This window comes from Pimephales promelas, chromosome 19 (genome assembly GCF_988280905.1).
Source record: "Pimephales promelas chromosome 19, fPimPro1.hap1.1, whole genome shotgun sequence".
NCBI classification, from domain to species: domain Eukaryota; kingdom Metazoa; phylum Chordata; class Actinopteri; order Cypriniformes; family Leuciscidae; genus Pimephales; species Pimephales promelas.
Window position 1 is genome coordinate 31,766,037 of NC_142787.1, and position 24,981 is coordinate 31,791,017.

At 37.0% G+C, this 24,981-nt stretch overlaps 1 protein-coding gene across 1 annotated transcript; it reads right to left on the reverse strand.

Annotated features, from left to right (window-relative positions):
• Positions 1 to 235: 235 nt before the first annotated feature.
• Positions 236 to 19,985, reverse strand: LOC120482734 (uncharacterized). Its single transcript, XM_039677330.2, has 10 exons — positions 19,847 to 19,985; positions 16,440 to 16,700; positions 14,276 to 14,441; positions 11,595 to 11,822; positions 8,381 to 8,484; positions 6,705 to 6,852; positions 6,550 to 6,602; positions 6,343 to 6,440; positions 6,108 to 6,258; positions 236 to 1,774 (listed from the first exon to the last, which is right to left on the reverse strand). The coding sequence occupies exons 1-10, from the start codon at positions 19,865 to 19,867 to the stop codon at positions 488 to 490; spliced, it is 2,517 nt and encodes an 838-aa protein (XP_039533264.2). The 5' UTR covers positions 19,868 to 19,985; the 3' UTR covers positions 236 to 487.
• Between the last annotated feature and the right edge of the window lie 4,996 nt (positions 19,986 to 24,981).

Consider the following 24,981-nt stretch of genomic DNA (forward strand, 5'->3'; position numbering starts at 1 on the left):
GTGTAAAACATAAATAATAACTGAGAGTATGACCTACACCCACAACATGACACTGATTTATCATAAAATAAAAACAAATGACCATTTATAAACAAAGGGAAAAAGTACAGTAGCTGACCAAATCTTCTGCACCGTTGTTGAACTCTAGATCCAACAGTAAACAAACCAATCGTGTGTCCATGTTTTTCTTAAATACCTGTATTTTTTTTTTTAAAGAAATCAAATGCTCCACAAGTCATATTAAATGTCCTTTATTGGCTGGCCACTATCTACAGCATATGTTTCAACTTAAAAAGTACTAAAATATAGAGTAATCAAGTTCAAGGCACCTTATCTTTGGTAAAAACCCATGGCCACCTGCATCAGTCCAGAGTTTAGTAGTGTTTTAAAAGCATCTGCAGAACCGTCTCTTTGATCGTACGTGTTTGCGCGAAAGGCAGAGCAGAGAGGAGTGATAAAGTATGCGAGAGTTCGTAACGCTCCCATGCTAACAGCTAGATGGCTTGGAAAGGAGGGAACTAGAGAGTACTTTGAGAGAGGAAACTGGATCCGACTCTTTGAGATCATCAGTAGGTACACACTGCGAGTAGAGGTCACTGTTTGATTGAGGTTCTAGATTTGCGCTCTCTGGTTCTTTCTTAACGGTCACTGTGCTAACGCTGGTCTTGTCTTCCACTTGGTTCATGTGATAAACACAAGGGGAAGCACCAATACTGTAGGGATTTTCTTCCAATTTGGGCACTAAAGAGAAGCAAGTTGCTTCAGGAAGAGTCAAAGCCACATTGGTCCTGTCCTGGGCTAAAGCTCTGGCCCTGCTAGGAGAGCTAAGATCTGCTGGCTCGTCTTGGTTCGAAGGCACCGGAAAGGACCACTTTAGAGATTCTCCGAGATCCTCGGTTTCCACCTTTGGTCTCTTGGTCATGGACTGGACATCCCGACCTTGCAGTTCTGTGAACTCCGTGTCTCCGGCAGACCTCTTGGTAATGGCTCTCTTGCTCAGGTTCAGTGGAAGGGATTGATCTGGAGGCGCACCCCCGTTGGATTGGGAGGTCTTGCCGAGATCCTGAGCCAGAACTTCAGAAAGTCTCTTGGTGAAGGTGTTCATGTGTGTCGAGCCAAGACGGGTGCGCATCAGTTGACGCAACTGTAGGCTACAGCCGATGTCAAGCGGGAGGATCCTAAGAGGGGGCAGGGGAGCTCTGGTCGAGGCCAGTCCTCCGTTTTGGGACGTGGCATCCAAACTACACCCTGAACACTGGTGCTGGAGACTCTCAGGGGTCTCGGGGGTACCGACTTTGGGCTGATGGACCATAATTGTCTGGTGGGGCGTAGAAGAATCTACCTCATGAGCACTCACTCCATTGAGGCCCAGACGGGCTCTAAAGAGGTCCAGAGGACACAGTCCTTTAGTGGGACTGAATCCCTCAAGGGAACCACCTGCCAGCAACTTGCAAGGAACCGACCGAAACGAGGGGGCTTGAGGTTCTGCAGTCTCCGTCTTCACATCTCGTCCCATTGCGGGTTGGTGGAGCACCATATTAGAGGGCACAAGGGACAAACCTTGGCCATGTTGATGGTTAGCAAGCTTCAGTTCTTGGAAAATAGTCAATGGCTGCCCGATTTCCTGATGGGGTCTTTCTGGTTGCTCTGAGGGCGGTTTGGGATGCAAGGGCGGTCTTCCAACTCTGCCTCTGGCTAGAACTTTAGCGTTGCGTTTTCCGGGTGGTCTTCCTCTTTTCCGTACAACAACGACGCCACCATCTGGCAGGGAGGCCTAAAAAAGTAGTCGGGCATAGAAAGGGTAATCTTAGTTATGCTTCGTTTGAAAACAAGTAAGTACCGGGATGATACAGCAAGCGTTTTTGAGAATGAAGAAATTTGTGACTTCAAACCTTTTGGAGCTTTGTTTGAGGTTGCTGCACAATTATTCAAATCGTTTTTCTCTAGAGTAGTGTGGGATTATGAATATCAGGCAAATGGCATGTATGAACAAAGCATGGTTCTTAAAGAGCCCCTATCATAGCATTTGTAATTAGGGTTGGGTTTGAATTTGAACGATTCTGATTCCGATTCCTTGTTTCGATTCCGGTTCCTAACGATTCTCGATTCCGATTCTTTTAAGAGGCAGGGTCAAAAAAGTTTAGCTAACCTTGCTAACCAACGGCCTTTCTGAAGGAAATAATCCTCTCTGAAGGAAATACTCCTTCTGTCACAAATACTCCTTTCGTCACAAATTTTGCATTTTGCCGAGATTTCGTTATTTTTTAGAAAAGTGAAGCCACACTTTGGACCGCCGACGTAAGGTACTTAGTGATGCACCGATGTGAAAATTTGTGGCCGATACCGATAACCGATATTAACATTGCTGTTATGGCCGATACCGATATTTACCGATGTCGATATCCCTGTATAGAAAACACATAGCGAGGATTAGGGCTGCACGATATTGGTAAAAAATGACATTGTGATTTTTGATTTTTCTGCGATATATATTGTGATATAAAAACAATTTCACCAGATTACTTGAATTGCTGTATTTGGAAAGAATGAATCATTCTAGAATGACTGGGGTAGTTTTGTCATGGAGTAAATCTGCATAGAAACTAATATTAATAGAATGTTAACAAAATTTGTTAACATTCTATTAATCTATTAACCTTACACTTTACAATAAGGTTCCATTTATTAAAGTATACATTTAATGTGCACTTTAATAAATGGAACCTTATTGTAAAGTGTTTCCGATTTATGTCTCTTGAGCTCAGTGTTGGACGGATCAGTTGTTTTAACCATTCATTAAAGTGAATCGGTTCAAAGGAGTCATTAGTTCGCGAATCGGATGTGTCATTAACGGAACCACGGCACACGTTGTGATTATCCAGGCAGTTTAGAACATCGCACGAGATTTGTCTCGACCTATTTTTACAGTCTATGGTCTCGACAGTCGACACAGAAAACATTTCATCAACAGATAGATTTTTTTGGTTTATTGAAAGTGTGGTTTCACAATTCACAACCAGTAGTTCAGAAGAAAAAAACTTCGGTCTTCCGACCTTTTACCGTCGTGTATTCTCAAAGATATTCAGTCAACTCAATTCATAAACATGCGGGAGGGAGGGAGGGAGAGAGAGAGAGAGCAAGACATTTTGAAGACGGCGCGCGTGACCGGTGCTTTCACTCTCTCTTGTTCCCTCAGTTAAACAAGCGCAAGACATTTTGAAGACGGCGCGCGACCGGTGCTTTCACTCTCTCCTGTTCCCTCAGTTAAACAAGCGCAGCAGTCACTCATCTACATCACTTACCGGTCAAATATGGCTTTGGCGGGACAAAAATACGCATTAGGAAGGCTGGCAGAAAACAGCTCACCAGTTCCAGTCTTCGTGGCTTGATGTTTAAACGCACTTGCGCTTTTAATACGCGTGCAAAAACAAACATCCCCGCCCCCACACTCACACCTACACGCACGTCAAATACACAGGGATGATCATCGGCCTGTTCACATCGGCCCTATTTTGACATCGGAACGATACCGATGTGTAAAAAATTGACCAAATCGGCCGATATTATATCGGCGGCCGATATATCGTGCACCACTAAAGGTACTCATGTTCGACTCGCGCGGTTATGCCAACACTTCCGGTAGACGCTTCTCCGTTGGTGTTGTTCAGCGGTTTCTTCTTCCGCTCGGCAATTCGAAATTTTAACTTTTGAACGATTCCGGGAAAAAACGAAAAGTTAGTCCCAGTTCCAATCGATACTCGATTCTCGATACCCAACCCTATTTGTAATGTTCCTATTTTTGTTTTAGGAGTTCCCAAAAACAGTTTAACATTATTTGTCTCATAATATGCATTTATTTTTAACTGATTTGCTCACCGACTCCCAAATGATTCGTACAACGACTCATTTTTCCAAACCACTCCTTTGCGTGACGCTAATCGGCGGTGATTGGTCAGATGACCCAGTCAGTTATTGTTTGATAGCATAACGCTTAAACGTATTGATAAAGCACTGCAGTACTACAAGACGCTCTATTCTTTATGACAACTCCAATAACAGCGACAAACATTTCACATATTTAAAATAAAAAATGACATTGGAGACCTAGAAGCTGCGCTGAGCGTAACTTAAACACACACACACACACGCACTTATCGCGCCTTCCCTCCTCGCGCCTGACGCTACAAAACCGTTCAAAACCCATAAAAGCAACAATTATTAATAATACTTACAGGTTGTGATTCGAAGGAGGAAGCTGATCCATATACACTGGGTAAGTAAGTTACTGAGCCCTCCTTCAGGAACAACCGCTTGCAAATCCACATTTGAATTCATTTATGTTTTTGAACGATTCATTAAAATGATGAGAACACAATCGGGCTATACTGTTGCGGTATCGTTGCAAATATGAACTCTAACCACCGATTCTTCACATGCTCGTCCCTGGTAAATGAAAACAACGTGGCTGAACTATCTTTGCATTGTAGAGCACAGCGTCTTCTCGACATGATGCCATGATGAAGTATTTGAATGTGTAGACTTCAAGTTTACACTTCCGTCTGCACGCGCAGTAACTGGGCGTGGCCAATATGTCTCTACGTCACGACGAACCAGCTAATGACTCGTTTCAAAAACAGAGTCGACTCTCACTTGTGAAAGACAATAACTTTATATACGGTGCACTTTCAGATATAAACCTCTGCAGGATGTTTTCATTTCCTTAGAGCTATATAGACCCTTTTACAGTTGGTAAACATGGTGACGTTTTTTTGTGGGCGGAGCTTAGGTGGAGGCAGAACGATCCCGCTGGCCGCTTCACTAACGCTAGTTAGCAAGGATTGTTAGCTTGTTTAACAATGACTGGAGAAAATCCGATATTATCTTAATGTGTAATGTCACTAGGGTTGGGTATCGTTTGAATTTGAACGATTCTGATTCCTTGTTTTGATTCCGGTTCCTAACGATTCTCGATTCCGATTCTTTTAAGAGGCAGGGTCAAAAAAGTTTAGCTAACCTTGCTAACCGACGGCCTTTCTGAAGGAAATACTCCTTCTGTAAAAATACTCCTTTTGTCACAAATTTCGTTATTTTTAGAAAAGTGAAGCCACACTTTGGACCGCCGACGTAAGCTACTCATGTTCGACTCGCGTGGTTATGTCAACACTTCCGGTAGACGCTTCTTCGTTGGTGTTGTTCAGCGGTTTCTTCTTCCGCTCGGCAGACTGTGAATATCGAAACTAGGAATCGAAATTTTAACTTTTGAACGATTCCGGGAAAAACGAAAAGTTAGTCTCGGTTCCAATCGATACTCGATTCTCGATACCCAACCCTAAATGTCACTCAGTGTCCAGGACCGCGATTGTTATTTCCAAAAGTTATCTTTAACGGACGTAACCAGATTAGCCGACCCATAGCCGTCTACACACTCACTCAATCCATGGATGATCTGACAGGATTAACGGTACGTTACCTCAGTTGAGTGGCCTGACTTCTACACCTACCTTACAGAGAAACCGATCGTAAAGAGAAACTGATGGAATATAAATCTTTAGATGCCAATATGGTCCTGTACAAGACTTGTGTGTAACGTTACGATCCGCAGTTCTGCCGAGACCACGACAATATAAAGAGTGACATTACAGTGCGATTTTAATGATGTGAATATTTTCTAGAAATAATACAGCATATTCATTTTTCATCAATTCTTGCACCAAACACAACAAGATGACATTTAATAATAGAAACAATTATTTAAGCTCTTTATTATGCAGCCGAATCTGTGCTGGTTTGTATTGGCCGCCTCCAGTTTTCACCGTGACGTCGGCGCAAAAGGGGTCTATTCCACACCATATGAGCAGTCATTTTAAAAAATCCACGATAGGGGCTCTTTAAACCATAATCAGATCTAATGGCGCTTTTCCACTGCATGGTACGGTACGGCACGCTTTGGAAAAGAGAAGCGAGCCGAACCGTACTAGCAGTGGAAAAGCGCCATAATATGGACTAAACATCATCTTTAGCTCATCTTATTGAGAGATCTCGCATATCCCGAACACAAATGGGTCAGCATTTCCCTTTTCTAGTGCTATAGAGAATAAAACCCTCACCTGGTTTGTAACTGCATTCTTTTTCGGGCTGTTCGACACCGCTCTGCCCCGTACAGTCTTTTTGATGGTAGCGGGTGAGAAAGATGTAGCTCTGGGCTTGCCAAGTTCTGGGTTTTCTCCCCTTACATACAGTTCATACGGGAGCATCAGCCTAGAATTTGATTGAAAATGGGGATTGAGTTAGATGAGAAAAGCCCTCTGAGGCAGCAGGAATTAATCAGAGCTTCACGCTCACCTTTCATAATGCCTCCTCGTGCAGGTGGCAGCGCTGGTACTGCCTGGGCTTCCACCCAACTCATTGTACACGGTCTTCCACAAACGGTGCGATGTCACCTGCAGGCGATGGGGAGGACACTACTGAGCTCACCGCTAATGCTTTCATTCCGTTATGATGGATTACAGCTTACTCAGCACGGCCAAGGAATGAAACGGCATGACTTACCCTCTCATATCCCCCCAGTCTTTTTACAACTGAATACATGAGGAAAAGGTCAACTGTGGGCAAATAGGAAAACGGCTTGGTTAATCAATAAGTTAAGAAATGATTCTAGTGAGTGACTGGTACTCAATTGTTTTCAGATGTAAAAGCAGTCATACTCTTTTTGAAACCCAGGTTGGGCACTTTGCTTATAGGGGAACCCCTCCGCTCCATAAAGAGAAACAGCTGATCCAGGAAGAGCTGCTCTTCTGGATGCGGGAGCCAGTTCCCATCCCAATGCATCTCCACACTGCCCATCACATTCTCCTACAAGAAAAAAAAGAGAGTTACAGCACATTAAAAGTAGGACCGTCAGTTAAACGCGTTATTAACCGCGTTAAAGGAGTAGTTCACTTTTGAAAAAACTTTTGCTGATAATTTACTCACCCCCGTGTCATCCAAGATGTCCACGTCTTTCTTTCTTCAGTCGAAAAGAAATTAAGGTTTTTGATGAAAACATTCCAGGATTTTCTCCATATAATGGACTTCAATGGGGACCAAAAGACAGTTTCAGTGCAAACTGCTCAAAGGGCTTTAAACGACACCAGACGATGAATAAGGGTCTTATCATGCGAAACGAGCGGTTATTTCAACCGTATAACGTCACATAATACGTAATTACGTTCAAAAGGTCACGGGCGACGTAGCCGGAAGTACAGAGTCAGTGTTTACAAGTTGAACGCATAGGTTGAACGTGCAAACTGACTCAAACGCCGTTTACAAAAAAAGGTAAAACAACGATGTCGGACAATTTTGATTCTGTACTTCCGGCTACGTCGCCCGTGACCTTTTGAACGTAATTACGTATTACGTGACGTTACAAACGCGCCTCACAGAAAAGAGCAAGGCTAGCATTTGTCCTTAGAAAAGTTACATTTTTGGATTAAGTTTTGAAATAAGCGATCGTTTCGCATGATAAGACCCTTATTCATCGTCTGGTGTCGTTTAAAGCCCTTTGAACAGTTTTGAACCGTTTGGACCCCATTGAAGTCCATTATATGGAGAAAATCCTGGAATGTTTTCATCAAAAACCTTAATTTCTTTTCGACTGAGGAAAGAAAGACATGGACATCTTGGATGACACGGGGGTGAGTAAATTATCAGCAAAAGATTTTTCAAAAGTGAACTACTCCTTTAACACAAACCCATTTTAACGGCGTTAATTTTATCGCGCGATTAACAGTCTTTATGGCCTAGCAAACTTTGTAGTTTTCTTCCCACATGATTTTGCAGCAGGACGCGGCATTTCAAGGATGTTTTGTTGCTTCGTCGACCAAAGCGCGAGCGGATCTAGCTAGACCGGAAACAAAACAACAGGCACGCCGCGGCCGCATACACTCGGCCAAATAGTTGATTAACGTTAAGTTTTGAGTGGATGAAAATAACTATAGCATAACTAACTCCTCGCCTTACAATATTTAATATTGGATATTATAGTTAGAAGCATGGAAAACCACAGTGTTCTCAAATTAAGTACTTTTAATAAAGTATTATCGTACCTTTTTTATTTCAATTGTAGTGTTGATTCATCTATGATCAGGTTTGTTTAACAAAAGTGGCTTTTAACTCTTTCATAAAATATAATATACATTTTTACCCAAGTTCATTTTTTTTAACACCTAAAATTATGATAAAAATGGCAAACAGTGTCACAAATGGTGTGAAAGGAAGTCAAGATCTCAAAGTTAAAACAAAACAGGAAGCACCGAGTGTGACTATTTGTTCAAAATCTCAAAACATCCTGTAGATCTGTATTCATTAACAAGTCTAAGAACTAGCAAACTCCACAGCATACCTTCATTCTCTCCATCCATGACTCTGATAAATGGTTATTGTTTTGCTGATCGTCCCTGCCCTTTCTTTTACGAGGTCTCCCCTTCAGACTGAGAGAAGTGCATCCTGGGACAGAAACATACATCATCTTTAGACAACAGTACTTCACTTTTTTTCTTTTTCAAAACATGCAAAATCATGTTACAAAAAGTGAACCGTCCCATTTGATCCGTTCCTGTAGTGTGTGTGTTTTGGATATTACTAAAGATCTCAGGGTTACATCTGTTTGAGTTCAAATTAAAACACTGTAAGAGAATACACACTACATATTAGGGTTTTATGAAAGTGCAATTCCACCTCTCAATGTTAATAAAGTACAAACTAATACAATATTTAACACAATCCTTTCTAGTTGAATATTAATGTGAATGAATTACATAAAAAAGAGCATTTCTCAGTTCAGTAAATATTATATTTGTAGGGTTGTCACAGTGCCATTAGCAGTCAAATTTCACGCTTCTCAGAGCAAAAACCATTGATTTTTTTTGTTTAAATAAGTATATTTAACTTTTTGAAAATTACAAATATTAAATAAGTGAAATTGGTTCATTTTTAATGCTATTAAAGATAAGTAAATAATACATTAAAACTAGAGGTGCACGGATACTACATTTCTCTGCCGATACTGATTGTTTTCTAAATAAAATAATATAAAAAAAAAAGCTCTCCAAATAATGCTCTAAACTATACAGGGAACCCTCCATTACAGTAATATTAGAGGTTAAAATATTATACACAGCTCAGTTACACATAAGGTAGTTTGAATAAATTAGTGATGAAGACGCACGTTTATGAAAACACATGTATAATTAACAGTAAATAAGCTCCAGCTCACTTACGTGTCTTCATGACTAATTTATTCAAACATACATCTATAATTAACAGTAAATAAGCACCTCTCTAGTGTTTTTTATAGCTCACTAATGAACATTAAGTGGCATTACTCACACGCCATTTTATCTGTAACTTCACATTAAGAGCATCAAAACTAAATTAATTTCATGATAAAAGGGTCATCATTTTAAAGCTGAGACTTTTCTTATCAGAAGTAAAGCACTAAGCCATTAAAAAACGTGGACCTGGCAACCCTGGCTTGAACTACAAGTGATTCATGGGGTCAGACAGAGCCTGCTTTAATGTCACATGCTTTTAAACCATTAATGCGTTAATTTACAGCTGGATAAAATAGTGTATTTTACCGATACTGATTATTGGTACATGCCTACTTAAAACATTAGTATGTAGCCTTCAACTATAGTTCAGTTAAATAAACATTTCACCAAAAAATCTTTTATTAAAAATTAGTAAGAAATGAAGAAACCCTACAGGTAACAGAACAAGTAGCAGGTCTACTACACTAAAACGAACGAGACATCCCAATTTTAAATCCAGTCCCGCATTTTATTAAGCTTTGCCGTGTGTATTTAACCAATTCATCATTTTTCATGCTGTTATGTACAGAAAGCAAACAAAGAGCTCTTCCATTCTGATCAGTGAAAACGGTATATCTCTTCAGAGCGAAGCTCATGGACTGCAATCAATCTGTTATTTACAGCATCTTTATACGCACACTGTGCAAACTAACTAACTTATTCTGACTGAGCCTATTGCGTTCATGCACTCAACAAACCTGTCTGTGATTGGCTAAAAAGTTCAATAGTGCAAAAGCACAATGGTAAGACCGTTTAAATGGGTACATTTTCTTTTCTGACATAGCCTACTCCAGTTCAAAACACACCACATGCAAATTCTGTGCATTTTGGGCACTTTTAAATCCTTTTTTTTTTTTCCATCAAAAGTGTGCTTTGCTTTCACTTTGATTGAGCGCGAGCAGCACTTTTCATTTTATTTTAGTTAGTTTTGCCAAACGTACATTACAGTTTTTGTTAGTTAGTAGTGCCTTTTTTGTAATGCCTTGTTTTTATTTTTATTTCAGTTATAGACAATGTTTTTTCCCACCTAGATTTCGTTTTTTCGTTAGTTTTGTTATCGGTTATAACCGAAGGCCAAAAGTTCGGTGCATCCCTAATTCAGGCATGTGATTGGCTAAGGACAAAAAAGCAGGAAAATATACTGAGAGGACCACCCCAATCCCAACACCGTGAACCGATATCGATTGTTATCGATTTTACTATTGATATTGGTTCACTAGCATTGAAGAGAGTTGATTAGCCCTTGTGCATCAATTAAAAAAAGTTACACATAGGGAAAAAGAGGACAAAAATGTCCATGTCAAAAAACTGTCATAAAAAAATGTGACGCTTTGGAGCACAGACTTAAGTTTAGTATCATTTTAAAGAAGACCCTTTGCAAATTATTGCTGAAGTAAAAAAATAATAATAAGTAAATCCAAAAAAAGTTATATAGGTATAAGTTTATGAAAATTATTTAGAAAAAATATTTTATATAAAATATATATTTTATAAATCAGGTTGAACTCAAAACTGCAAAGCCATAAATCTAAATAGGTTGTGTTCCAAATTTGAGGATGATATCTCAAAAAATGAGCTTTGGGTAACAGTTTGTTTGGGCGTAGTAACATATTTTCCCCATTGGGTGGCAGCAAAACCCCACTGGAGCTCACAGTGATTGCTGTTTTTCTCTCTCAGTATTACAAACACACACACATTTTTTTATAACACACATACCAACCACACTCTGACATCCATACCAACACACCCACACAAATATTGTTGCATAATTTATCCAGTTGGCTCTATAATTTGCCGAAGCAGAAAACAGGAATAAAGCGATATTTGTTTTATAAGCCAAACTTTAAAAAAAAAAAATATGGCACCATCTGACAAAAAAATAGTAAAAAATAAAATTTTGAAGCCTTGCCATCAGAATGAAAGCCTCTTTACAAAGATTGCATAATTTTATAGTTAACTGAACCGGGGATTAAAAATGGCAGTTTTAATGGGGACATTTTTGTCCAAAAGGTGCTGAGAGGGAGTATTTTTTTGTACCTAATGCAAAAAAAATTTTTTTTAGAAAATGAGAGTGAAATTCCAATAAAAATACACACCTGTGCCATTTTTTTTTGCCGTTAGCCTTAACACAGGCAAAGTGATCAAAACAACAAAAATGTCCATAAGGATGCACAAGGGTTAAAATCGAGAAATCTATATTTTTAACCAAGCCCCGTCACAGTCCAACAAGAGTGTATTACTCACCGAGCTGTGTCAGTATGCTAGCATTGCTGTCGAGCGTAGGGTGGTTGAAGGTGTCCCGACAGTAGAGGACTCGTGTGTTTTGGAGGGCCGCTTTTATTCCCCCCAGGGCCAGCAGATGCGGGTCCTGCAGACCGGGGCAGATCGCCTGATCCGGGACGCGGCTCTGAAGGGAACGGAAGCGGCAGTACTGGGGGTAACTGAGGACCTTCACCTTCTGCTGAGCCTCGTCTGACACGACACAGAACACAAGAGTCAGTCCATACATCAAATAATGACCCTCACTCACTACAGCTTTAATGCTCACATGCAAAAAAAACACGATATAGTTTAATAGAAAATATACTCATTCAATATTAGCTACAATCCCTGGGCTGGACTATATTATCACACTCCAGGGTTCTGTTTGCAAAATATTATGAAGAAGGCAATTTGACATTTTTGTAAGCTGAATGATTCACTTTTGATTCAAATTAAGAGTAGCTCTCTGTTTTGTATTTTAAAAATAGTTCACTTTTAAATGTCATTTCTATTCTATCACAATCTCACAAAATGTTGCCTACAAGTTCCTATTCACACATTCACTCTTACTTATACTTAACTATAATGTGAAGTGCGTTCAGTTGGCTTTAGGCTGAAAAACAGACACAATGGACAATTTCATAAGCCGTCCTCTTTATTCACTTCCTGACAAATGCCTAACTCAAACAATACAGGGTTCATAAGAAAATAAGGCAAGATGTACTTCGCGAGTTATTAACCGAACCTAAAACTTTAAAAAATGGTTGGTTAATTGAAATAAAGATTAAATAAAACTAAAATTTGATGGAAAAATAACACCCATGATTTTAAGCTAAATAAAACTAAGGTTTTATGTCATATAAAAATGACAAAAGCACACAAAATTACAAAAATAAAAGCCAGTTCAAAATATTAATAAATACTATAATAGTGTGTGTGTGTGTGTGTATATATATATAAACCTCAATATAACAGAAATAAGTGAAAGTCACTTATTCTTCATCAAGAGTAATGGTTGGTTAATTAAAATAAAACTGAAATAAAACTAAAATTTGATGGAAAAAAAAAAACACCCATGATTTTAAGCTAAATAAAACTAAAACTGAAAATTAATTAAGGTTATATATATAAAATATTTATAAAATAAATAAATGACAAAAGTTACAAAATTACTAAAAATAAAAGCCAATTCAAAATATTAATAAATACTATAATAGTCTGTGTGTGTGTGTGTGTGTGTGTGTGTGTGTGTGTGTGTGTGTGTGTGTGTGTGTGTGTGTGTGTATATAGACCATTTCACAAGATGTAAACAACACTGGTCCAGAAGCACTTCCTGTTTCAGTTTTTTAACACTACATAAAAGCTGGGATAAAATACAACCAACAGAACATATAAAACTGAATCAAAAAGTTAAACAAACATCTTTAAGATGTTTTCTTTACATGTGAAATAAAGAAAACAGTTACAAACTGAAACAGGAAGTGTTTCTGGACCAGTGTCGTTTACATCTTGTGAAACGGTCTATATATATATATATATATAGATTTATAAATAAACCTCAATATAACAGAAATAAGTGAAAGTCACTTATTCTTAATCAAGAGTAAACAAATGCATACAATGAAAAATTCCAACAACACAATTAATATTCATGAGCCAAGCCGATAAAGACCCACTTTATAGTCAGTGTCTTTAACTACTATGTAATTACCATTTAAATTAATAATTTAATACAATGCACTTAGTCTTAGTGTACATGCATGTTTTGTTTTTACATTGCACTTCTATTTTAAAAATACCTGCATGTAATTACATCTAGAACTAACCAAACCTGTCCTAACCGTACCCATATCCCACCTCAATATCAGCAAGTGGTTTGCAAATTGCAATACAATATGAACACAATGAGTAAATTGTATTGAACTATTAGTTTAAAGACACCTAATATAAAGCAGGACCCTGATACTCCCCCTGCTTTACAGTCTGTCCTTACCCATTAAAGGAGTAGTTCACTTTTAAAAAAACTTTTGCTGATAATTTACTCGCCCCCGTGTCATCCAAGATGTCCATGTCTTTCTTTCTTCAGTCGAAAAGAAATTAAGGTTTTTGATGAAAACATTCCAGGATTTTCTCCATATAATGGACTTCAATGGGGTCCAAAAGACAGTTTCAGTGCAAACTGTTCAAACGATGCCAGATGAACGAATGAATGAACGAATCTTTTTTGAGTCACATTGTTAAGTTCATTCGTTGAATGAACCAAATGACTCGAAAAAAGATTTGTTCATTTTGATGAACGAGTTCGAACAGGAGAGTCACGAACGCGCATCACAGAACAGAGCAAGGCGACCATTTGAGCTTATAAAACTTAAACTTTGTTATTTATTTATTAAATGAGTGATCATTTCGCTTGATAAGACCCTTATTCATCATCTGGAGTCGTTTAAAGCCCTTTGAACAGTTTGCACTGAAACTGTCTTTTGGACCCCATTGAAGTCCATTATATGGAGAAAATCCTGGAATATTTGGAATTTCTTTTCGACTGAAGAAAGAAAGACATGGACTTCTTGGATGACACGGGGGTGAGTTAATTATCAAGTTTTTTAAAAGTGAACTACTCCTTTAAGAAACCAAAAAAAATGCAGTTCAGGACTTTTACTCACCGTCACCCTCCGTTTTGCCTTCCTGTGGAGAACTCGCGTCTTGTGACCCATCAGAGCCGGGAATGTCTGGACTGCTGTGTTTCCACTGTGGCGGTTCCTGACAAGTCCACTTCACCAGATCCTCCACTCGGACTACGATCTTTTTTGATACAGCGATTACTTCATCCTGTGCAAAAAATATGCGAAGTAAACATGAGATAACAGGCAGGACCGGGGCTTTGCTCAATGGCCTGAAGTATTTTAACACCATTAGAGAATGCTAGAGAGAAGCCTCTCCCTTTTTCCTATGTTATACTAACAAGAGACGCATCGCCTCGGGCAAAAACTAACAACCAATCACTTTAAAAGAAAAAGAGGGGTAAAAGCCCAGCTGACATTTACATGCTTATCTATGCGACATTCTCACATTCTACTGTTTACAATGAAAGCTTTAGTACTCCTCCTTATTTATTTGGTTACAAAATGGCCTTTTGTTCTAAACGCGTTATGAAAAAGTAAAACATTACAAAGGACACTGAGACCTTGTTTAAAATACCGTCTAGGTCAGCCATGACTGCTTCTTACAGTATCATTCAACCTCAGATGAACCAATCTGAGAGGAGTTTGTCCGCATATGACTGGATTCTCCAAATGAAGAGTTCAGATGCAAAAGCCTCTAAGTGCCATTTGAAATTTTCTTCTAAAATGATCATTTTTATCAAGCTTGTATATTTAAGTTCAGTAATTTCACTTAAATGACAACGAAGATTACCTATTAATTGTCATTTAAGTGAAATCACTGAACTTAAATATACAAGCTTGATAAAAATCATCATTCTAGAAGAAAATTTCAAATGGCACTTAGAGGCTTTTGCATCTGAACTCTTCAAATAAACTATGAAATAACTCATTAATGTTCATTAATAAATCAAAAACTTCTTCATTCTATGTTTAGGCAACTAAAAGTCGCTTAAATCATTCTGTTACTAAAAATATTGCAAGTTAAATCATTTAACAGACAAAAAAAAATTTGCATTTGTATACCACAGAAGGAGGGATTTGACTTAAAGTTGCATAAAGTTGTGATGCGTGGATGCACGTTCCTAATAAACATTATCACATCATTTCTATCCGTCTATTAATGTTTTAAATAATTAATAACAATCGCTCATAAAAAAAAAAACAAGTTAATGATAAGTTTTATAAGCTCTGTTTTGTGTGACTCTCTCGTTTATCAAAATGAATGAATCTTTTTTCGTGTCATTTGGTTCATTCAACGAACGAAATGAACGAGTTTCGGGAAAAGATTCGTTCATTTTGATGAACAGGAGAGTCACGAACGCGCATCACAGAACAGAGCAAGGCGAGCATTTGAGCTTATAAAACTTAAACGTTGTTATTTATTTATTAAATGAGCGATCGTTTCGCTTGATAAGACCCTTATTCATCGTCTGGAATCGTTTAAAGCCCTTTGAACAGTTTGCACTGAAACTGTCTTTTGGTCCCCATTGAAGTCCATTATATGGAGAAAATCCTGGAATGTTTTCATCAAAAACCTTAATTTCTTTTCGACTGAGGAAAAAAAGACATGGACATCTTGGATGACACGGGGGCGAGTAAATTATCAGCAAAAGTTTTCAAAAGTGAACTACTCCTTTAATTATAAGTTTTATAAGCTCAAATGCTCGCCTTGCTCTGTTTTATTGCGACTCTCCTGTTCGATCTCGTTCATCAAAATGAATGAATCTTTTTCCGTGTGATTTGGATCATTCAACGAACGAAATGAACGAGTTTCAGGAAAAGATTTGTTCATTTTGATGAACAGGAGAGTCACGAACACTCATCACAGAACAGAGCAAGGCGAGCATTTGAGCTTATAAAACTTAAACTTTGTTATTTATTTATTAAATGAGCGATCGTTTCGCTTGATAAGACCCTTATTCATCGTCTGGAATCGTTTAAAGCCCTTTGAACAGTTTGCACTGAAACTGTCTTTTGGTCCCCATTGAAGTCCATTATATGGAGAAAAATGCTGGCATGTTTTCATCAAAAACCTCAATTTCTTTTCGACTGAAGAAAGAAAGACATGGACATCTTGGATGACACAGGGGCGAGTAAATTATCAGCAAAAGTGTTTTTAAAAGTGAACTACTCCTTTAAGCACAGGTTGTTTCTGCAGTCTCACCTCTCCATGATCCACTGCTCTGCCCTTCGGAGTGTCCTCGGGTAAGAAGTAGAGTCTGGAACTGGCCAGCAGGCGGCGCTGCGTCTGATCCTCCCACAGCAGCGTGACCTCGGCGATACACACCGGCTCCTGAGGGCCACAGCGCATGAAGTAGAACTCCCCGAGCTCCCAGACCCGAGTCGCACCGCCGGACTCCTGCTTGCAACCCACCGACTTATAAAAGGCGAAGGAGCCTCGAAGGCAGCTAGGAGCACCTAACCACTGATCGAGACACAAGCAGCCCGGTTAGGGAACCAACATATGACAAAAGAAGTGCAGCTGTGAGAAAACATCCATACTCCTTCAGTTTTAAAGGGATAGCTCAGGAAAAAATTAAAACTGTGGCATTTTCTCTCCCTCAAGTCGACACAAAAGATGATATTTTAAAGAATATGGGTTTATGGACCCCATTGACTTCCATAGTAAAACAAAACTATGGGAGTCAATGCGACTGTCTAAGCAACATTCTTCAAAATATCTTCTTTTGTGTTCGGCTGAAGAAACTCTTACAGGTTTGGACTGACTCGAGGTCGAGTGAATAATGGCAGAATTTGTATTTTTTGTCAGAGTCAGAGCACAAAATTATAAGTTGCATAAAATAACAAGCAAGACCGGTTAAAAAAAAAACTCATCGATTCATTCATTTGGAATTTGCTCCTGCGCAGATATTTTAAGCAAATAGAAATGCTGTCGTTCCACAAACACTTCATAACAGCTCTGGAAGAAAATCTATGCATACGAAGCTCAAACACACACGCAAACACCCTTCACATGACTCAAATGATCTGTGTGAGCAGCGTCGCTGTCTTCTCAAATCAGCCGAGCGCTCACACACACACAAATGTCTTGACTTTTTTCTGCTAAACATAAGAGACTAAAACACCCACAAAACATTGAATTACACATGAACGAATCATTCACATAACCTACTCAGAATTGTTTGGTAAAGTTTCCACGGTTGAAAACACATTCCAGTGTATTAATCTACTTAGGAATGGCCCGATAGCAATGGAAAAACACAAAGATTTTTTTCTATTATTTGAGTTGCAGAAAGTAAAACATAAAAATTCCACAGAGATGATGCCAGAACGTGGTTTTAGGCTAATATTAAACAATTCTGGATCTAAAAATGGACAATAAATGGGACGGCTACACTAAATATTTGATGTTTTTGTTCGTGATATTCAAAGAAATGTTTACGTTTGAAGATTGGTTCATTTTATCCAAGATAATTCAGTTGATGACACACATTTTTTGGTCAATGCACACGAACGTAGAATAGTGTTTAACTATGCTCATTTAAATTATAAATATTAATAACAGTAAAATGTTTTAGTAGTATATTAGCATACTAAAAAATAAATCAACAAATAAAATAGTTAAAGGTATAAGTAATGCAAAAGGCTAATGAGAATTCATTTATCTGAGACAAAATGAATTCATTTGATAATTGATATCAAATGGACAATAAATGTGGAGGCTATACAGAATATCACAACAAATTATTTAAGGATTGCTTCATATCTTTAACATACTGAAGATAATTTAGTTGATAACATGTTTTTGAATGTATAATTGTTATTTTGATAACATTAAAAGGTTTTAATACTAGTATATCAATGTTTGTTGTTTTAATAACTTTAGCAGCATGTATTAGCATAGCAAGAGTTAAAAAAGAAAAGAAAAGAATAGTAAAGTTATAATGCAAAAAGGCTAATGCGAATTTATTTATCTGAAACAAAATTATTTGGTAAATGGACGAAAGCCTATATATTTAACTATCATAAAATACATAATTTTAACTTATTAGCACTACAAACTAGTTTCAAACATGGGTAACAACACAATGACAAATTATAAAGTAATAAACTCTTTAACTATAGGCAACCTTAGTCATGAATGTGTTATTGGTATTGAGATTAAAATATGAGTGATAAATTATGAATAATTCAATATGCACGTGAAAATTATTTTATTTGTCCATCTGCATTTTGTAACTGGTCAATTCGAACATATTGCATTGGCTCTTGAACATACTCAATATGTCAATCACAGGACCCATTCACGAGGGTCAATCACCCCCACCCCACCCCCACCGGTAACCCACATTTTCACCAAAAAACCGACCAATCAGAAGCCACAACACTCGGCGTCCACATGTCGAGCGCCTACTGGTAAAAAAAGAGAACTAGTCACAGTTAAACCACAATACACGTCTGTGACAGTCAACTTTACACTGTATATACTCCAACGTGTGAGTGTTTTATCCCAATCCAAAAAATATTAACGTTACATGGAGAAAGATTTCGAAATAATAACCAAAATGACCTTGGAGCTTTTACTGAGGCCAAAATTGTTTATATTTATTAGCATGCATAATGAAAAATAACTCATATCAGAGTTGCTGATCATGAGGATGAACATTGTGTATATTTTATAAACAATCATTTAAAAAAAAAACATCCTCAATCCGGGTCCTCTCTGATGCTAATAATACTGGTATTCACTCAATATGTGAAACAACATATTTCAGCCAACTTCCTACTGCCACATACATAAAAGTCTCATATATCATGACAAAAAAAATGTCCTGCTGTAGCCTAGCATTTCTAGCCAACACGAATAATATCTTAATAATATTAAACGCGTTATAAAAAATAAGCAATGTTGTTGTTGCTAAACACAACATTTATGAAAATAATGATATCACGGATCAAATAACTTAAGCTTGACGAAAAAACTTCGTCGTCTCAAATAAAATCAGCAGCTCCACCAAGTTTACCTCCTCCTAGAAGTTTCATATTAAAATCGTGCTTAATATTAATGGGATTTCGTCGAAAAATGCATCGACAGGACGTGAATATAAACAATGCAGCTTTCCCTTTAAAATCGTGGGCTCGTATCGTTTTTAATAAAGAAATTAAAACAAAATCTGCTTGGCAAATGTGAAATGTGGGGGTGGGGGGCAAAAGAGGGAGAATCTAGGTAGTCAACACGACACACAAAGAAATTAATCATTAACGACAAAAATCGAAATATCAAACGCACGCGCTCTTGATATAACAATAAATCGTCACACACAAAAAAAAACCACCGCGTCGAGGAAATTTCAGATACATTTCGAAACAAATAAAAGTTTCTCGGCGAAATATGAGGGAATATTTTCAAGTCTTCGTTGGCTTATTGGATAGGAATCAATTCGGCATTTTAACGAACTTCAAATATCACGACGTGTCGCGAGCACAGCGGTTACACAAAAAAATAGAATTTTAATTTTTTTTTTTTTTAAACAAAGCGAATTTCGAGGTCGCGCGCCGAGCGCCTTGAGCTGTAACAAAGTAACAGTTTAAAGTTGTAATTCAGTTTACCTGTATCGTACTCTGCTCCATTGCAACTCAACATTCCCTTATCCCTCTCGATGCCCCCTATCAAGTTACACAGCCGGGTACTAACAGCACCGGCACACACATAACCGTATAGCTGAAGAAAAGCTTGTGCCTTTTTGTGAAAATAGGGCAGGATCTAGGTGTGGCTTAACTGCATTTGCCAAAAGAACTTTAATATATGTTATGCATTGTACACAAAATTGCCTGTGCAAACATGCTCTTGGTTTAATTTAACCCAGTGAGTAACAGTGATCCCGAAATACAACACAATTTCAACATGGAGCCTTGAATTCAGCATTTCAAGACAATAACCATATGTACAGTAGCCTACAGAGCATGCGTGCTGTTCTTCTGTAAAATAGCCCATTTTGAAAGCATACAATAAATAGCGAACCGTCTAAAGATCTGCTATTCTGACGTGTGTATATATATATTTTAAATCTAATGTCTAAAAATATAATGTGTGGTCTACAATATATGCATGAAATTTCCCTCTAAAAATATAGTCTACTTGTTCACATTGTAAACACGGGTCTTGTTGGCCAGTGCAGTCGTTTGCTGTATGCATGCTAAATATACATGAATGTATAGGCTAATAGACAATACAAATTTAAATATTTATATAATAAACAATTAAAAATAGTTGCATTTTGTTCTCCAGCAGGGGGGGTCTCCACGTGATCATTTTCGAGACAATGGCTGTGACATTTCATTTTTCTTGCTCTTGCTGACACCAGAAATATTCTCATAATAGTCTTTTTTTTATTTCTATTACAAGTTATTTAACAATTTGATATCAATTACTGGCCAGCTATCATTTCTTAAGTGGAGGGCGACAAATACAAACTTTACAATACTGAATAATGTTATGTGAAAGCAGGAGGAGCAATAGAAAATGCAATATGTAATATTGTGATTATATAACTGCATAAATAATGAACTGTTTTTTATTATGATCAACTGATAAAATAATTTTTGACGAGGGAAAAAACAAAGAAGTCTAATGTTTTCAATTTTGTAACCCAAAAATGAGAAAGGTTAAAAAAAAATATGAAAAAAACATCAAAAACAGTAATATTATTGTTAATTATATCATTATCATTCTTCTCATTTTCATCCACAACAAGCTTTATATTTTCTAACTCTCTCTCTCTCTCTCTCTCTCTCATATATATATATATATATATATATATATATATATATACATTAGTGCTGTTAAATCTATTAATTGCGATTAATCACATCTAACATACAAGTTTGTGTTTATAGAATAAATGTATATTGTACATGATATGTACACATCATGTGTGTGATACATATAACACAAACTTGTATGTTATACATATATAACAAAAGTAGCAATAAATGTAATATGTATAAATAAGAATTGCATATTGGAAATTACATGTTTTATAAATATACAGTATAATTATGAATTGTGACAAAGTTAGTCAAGGTCAATTGTTCCACTCACGGCTGAATATACACACTATTGCTCAAAACACAATAAAGTCATACAAATAGCGGTTTACCTCAACAATATACAAATGTGTTTCTTTTAGTGGAGTTTGCAGCGAAATGTCACTTTACACACACACACACACACACAAAGGAAGCGTTCTTCCTCCCACTGGCCTCACGGTGGCGCTGTTGCCTCTATCATTTCTTTTGTCAGTGTTCAGCCTCTGCAAGTGTGGGAAACTGCTTTCGTCAGTCGATTTATCCTTCAATTTCTCTGAGACATGTCCGCAGAGATGTGCTTCAACATTCTCTAAATACACCAATAAAATATATTTGTAAATTAGTTACATAGGATATAGCCAGAAATAAACTCAGATACTGTACCTCTTATTCTGTGACGGAGTAAACATGCATTTTCTGCTTCTGTTTTTCTTATAGTGTTTGTTGTGTCAGTTCTTGGCTCATCACCGTTCCTATGACCCATTGTGAAAGTTAACAGATAGCCTACTTTTACATAGTCAACTAATTGAATTATTAACAAAAGTCTTATCTGTGTGAGTGACCAGTGAGAACATTGTGCCATCTTGCTGTCAATTTAAAATGCTATACAATTTCTACAAGTGAAATACACTCTTGTGAAAAAGTGTGCTTAATTCAAATCTTAAAGTAGGCTATATAGGCCTATATTTTAAAAACACTGTCATTGCACATTAAATGGCCATTCAAGTATACTTAAAAAGCACATTTTGCACCTTGCAATGTCAAATTTAAATGTTTACGTTAAAGTACAGTTTGAATCTTTAGTCATGCTTTAAATAGGCACAATCATTTTGATCTGTTTACCAAAGTAACATGTAAAGTAGGCCAACTTTATCATTTTAACTGCAGTGTGCTATTTATTTTTATTACATTTAAAGTTGATATACTTTAAATGTGCTAAAACTGTCAGAAGGCACTGCTCAACTACCCTAATTACATTTTATATTTTTTATTAAATTTAATTTAATTTATACATTTTCATTTAATAGTAAAACAAAACATGCAATAAGTCTTCAAAACAGTACATTCTATTCACACTTCAGTATATTTATGAAAGTAGCCTATATTATTTTAACAAATAGTTTTTTAAATGGACTCGACTAGCCTACATCTTTTTCACGAGAAGCTAAAAACAATGCTAATATAGCCTATATTTTAGCATGTATGCTAATAGCTTGTTTGGGCGTATATACCATAGACTGTAAAAAGTATATAGCCTACTCTTACATTTGGTGATAATAATAATATTGTTTTTTTTATTTTATTGACCTCTATGATAAACTCATTTACGATCAAAGTTATTAAAGTATTTTATAAACTGTCTCAACCAATGGCACGATTTGGAGGCGGGTCTACTTGTTTGTGGAACCAATGGCATGATTTGGAGGCGGGGCTGCTGCTTGTAAAACCAATGGCATGTTCTAAGATCTAAGTGGAAAATGCATTATTGAGGAAAAAACAATAAGTATATTTATATATAGCGCATCAAATTAGATTGCATCAAAGCAACTTCACAGTAGGCTATCAATCAAAATATAATAACAATGTTCGTTTCTTAGTGGAAAAACATCCAGTTTGGTAGAGCTGATCAAGGGTATTACTGATTGGTTCATTTTGAATATTATTAATTATAATACGAGACCACCAGGATGGGAAGTTTAGGCGAAGAAAATGATATCATACCAAAAACAAATGAAACTGGAGAGAGGAAATTCTCCACAGGAAGTGTCTGAAATGACTGGAACACAAACTGGACAAAGAAACAGCAGCGGTACTTTCGAGAATTTTCTTTTAAAACTGACCTTGACCCGGTGGAAAACCAAGCTTTCTCAGGAAGTTTGTGGCATCTTGAAATCAAATATTGCCTATATCTCAAATGCAGTGGTTTTTCCTTTCTCTCTTGGCAGTGAAATCTGAAATATGACACTTCATGTTTTAGTTTGCAATCTTGCAAGAAATACTACTCGCTATTAACAACTCATGAGCTTCCTTGTTTTTGCTCAACTTGTCGAGGCTGTACGAGGCCACAGAGATTTGGGTTTCTGCCAAAGAGTAGCAGAAGTGCTGGCCGATAGTGGAACAAAACTGGACCTGTTTCCCTTCAAGAGTCCATAAAGTCTTATTGCTGTAAAATAAAATCCTTTAAGCCAGAACTGAAATCTGTTCCAAATTTAACAACACAAAAGCCTTTGTTTCAGCTGTTCCCGCACGTCACAATATTACACTGACAGACCTGAGCTTGTTCAAAGTGATGTGTGTATGATGGAAGTGTGACTTAAACTTGATTAACACACAAAACACCCACTGAAACAACAGCTAAAACCAGAGTTTTAGAGGGATTTTGGCTGATTTTTGTTAGCTGATACCAGCTAAAACCAGTAGAACCAGTTTGACCAAAACCCCTCTAAAACCAGCCTGGGAGACCAGCTTAAACCCCCAGCAGGGATGGTTTATAATCTTTGATTTTTTTTTAACATAAAATAAAGTGCAGGCTTCTTTAAAAGATCATTTAACTTTTGTTATGTTTATATGTGTATATCACACTCTAAACCCAAACGTTCTTTGTTTTTTTAAGATGAAATGGAGCATTTCCATAATCATTGACATACATCTCTGCATTTATAATTAACCCAACCTATATATTAAGTAGACTAATGAATGCTATAAATGTTGTTACATTACATCAGGAATACTAATTCATCAACTAAATACATTATCATATATACGGCAACTAATGCATCAACAATGAGCCTCATCTGTACTTAAATAAAATGTCATTAAAACATTTCCATGTTAAAAACCTAAATATATTGGACCTTCAAATTGATTTAGCTTAGTCACATTGATTTCCACTGCAGATATGGAGTGCAAAAAACTTGTTCTGTCCATACTTTAGGACATTCTCATGAATCCTTACATAACTGGGTCACAATTTCAATGCAAAGTGTCCCGCAAAGAGACGTCCCCCCCGACCCTCCTGTTTCCCTCCATATTCTCTCTTTTCCTTGAGGACATTTGCACATGTGCGGGGGAAAGCATTAAAACACTATATATATATATATATATATGAAGAGTTCAGATGCAAAAGCCTCTAAGTGGCATTTGAAATTTTCTTCTAAAATGATCATTTTTATCAAGCTTGTAAATTTAAGTTCAGTAATTTCACTTAAATGGCAATGAAGATTACCTATTAATAGTCATTTAAGTGAAATTACTGAACTTAAATATACAAGCTTGATAAAAATGGTCATTTTAGAAGAAAATTTCAAATGGCATTTAGAGGCTTTTGCATCTGAACTCTTCATATATATATATATATCTTACCAAATCTTACCAATCCCAAACTTTTAAATGGTAGTGTGTGAGTAAATATACATGGAATGACCGGAGCAGAGATGATGCAAAAACAGCACAGAATATGAATCTTTATGAATAAAATGAGGTGAATGTATTCAATAATCAAGCTGCTCTCTGGATGACAATGAAGCGCTGTATCATACAAATCCCACAAGATGGCGCTGCTACCACACAAATCAAATTACATTACACACTGCTCATCCCAAACCTCTGATTCTGAGTGTGTGTACATTCAAAAAAAAAAAAAAAAAAAATTAGAA

Bases quoted from the DNA above. Each gene is read 5' to 3' on its own strand.
- LOC120482734 (XM_039677330.2), bottom strand. From the start codon at position 19,867: ATGGAGCAGAGTACGATACAG. The intron at 14,442-16,439 runs GTGAGACTGCAG...TTTTTTGCACAG, and splicing joins GAGCAGTGGATCATGGAGAG to GATGAAGTAATCGCTGTATC. The intron at 6,603-6,704 runs GTATGACTGCTT...ATTTGCCCACAG, and splicing joins CAACCTGGGTTTCAAAAAGA to TTGACCTTTTCCTCATGTAT.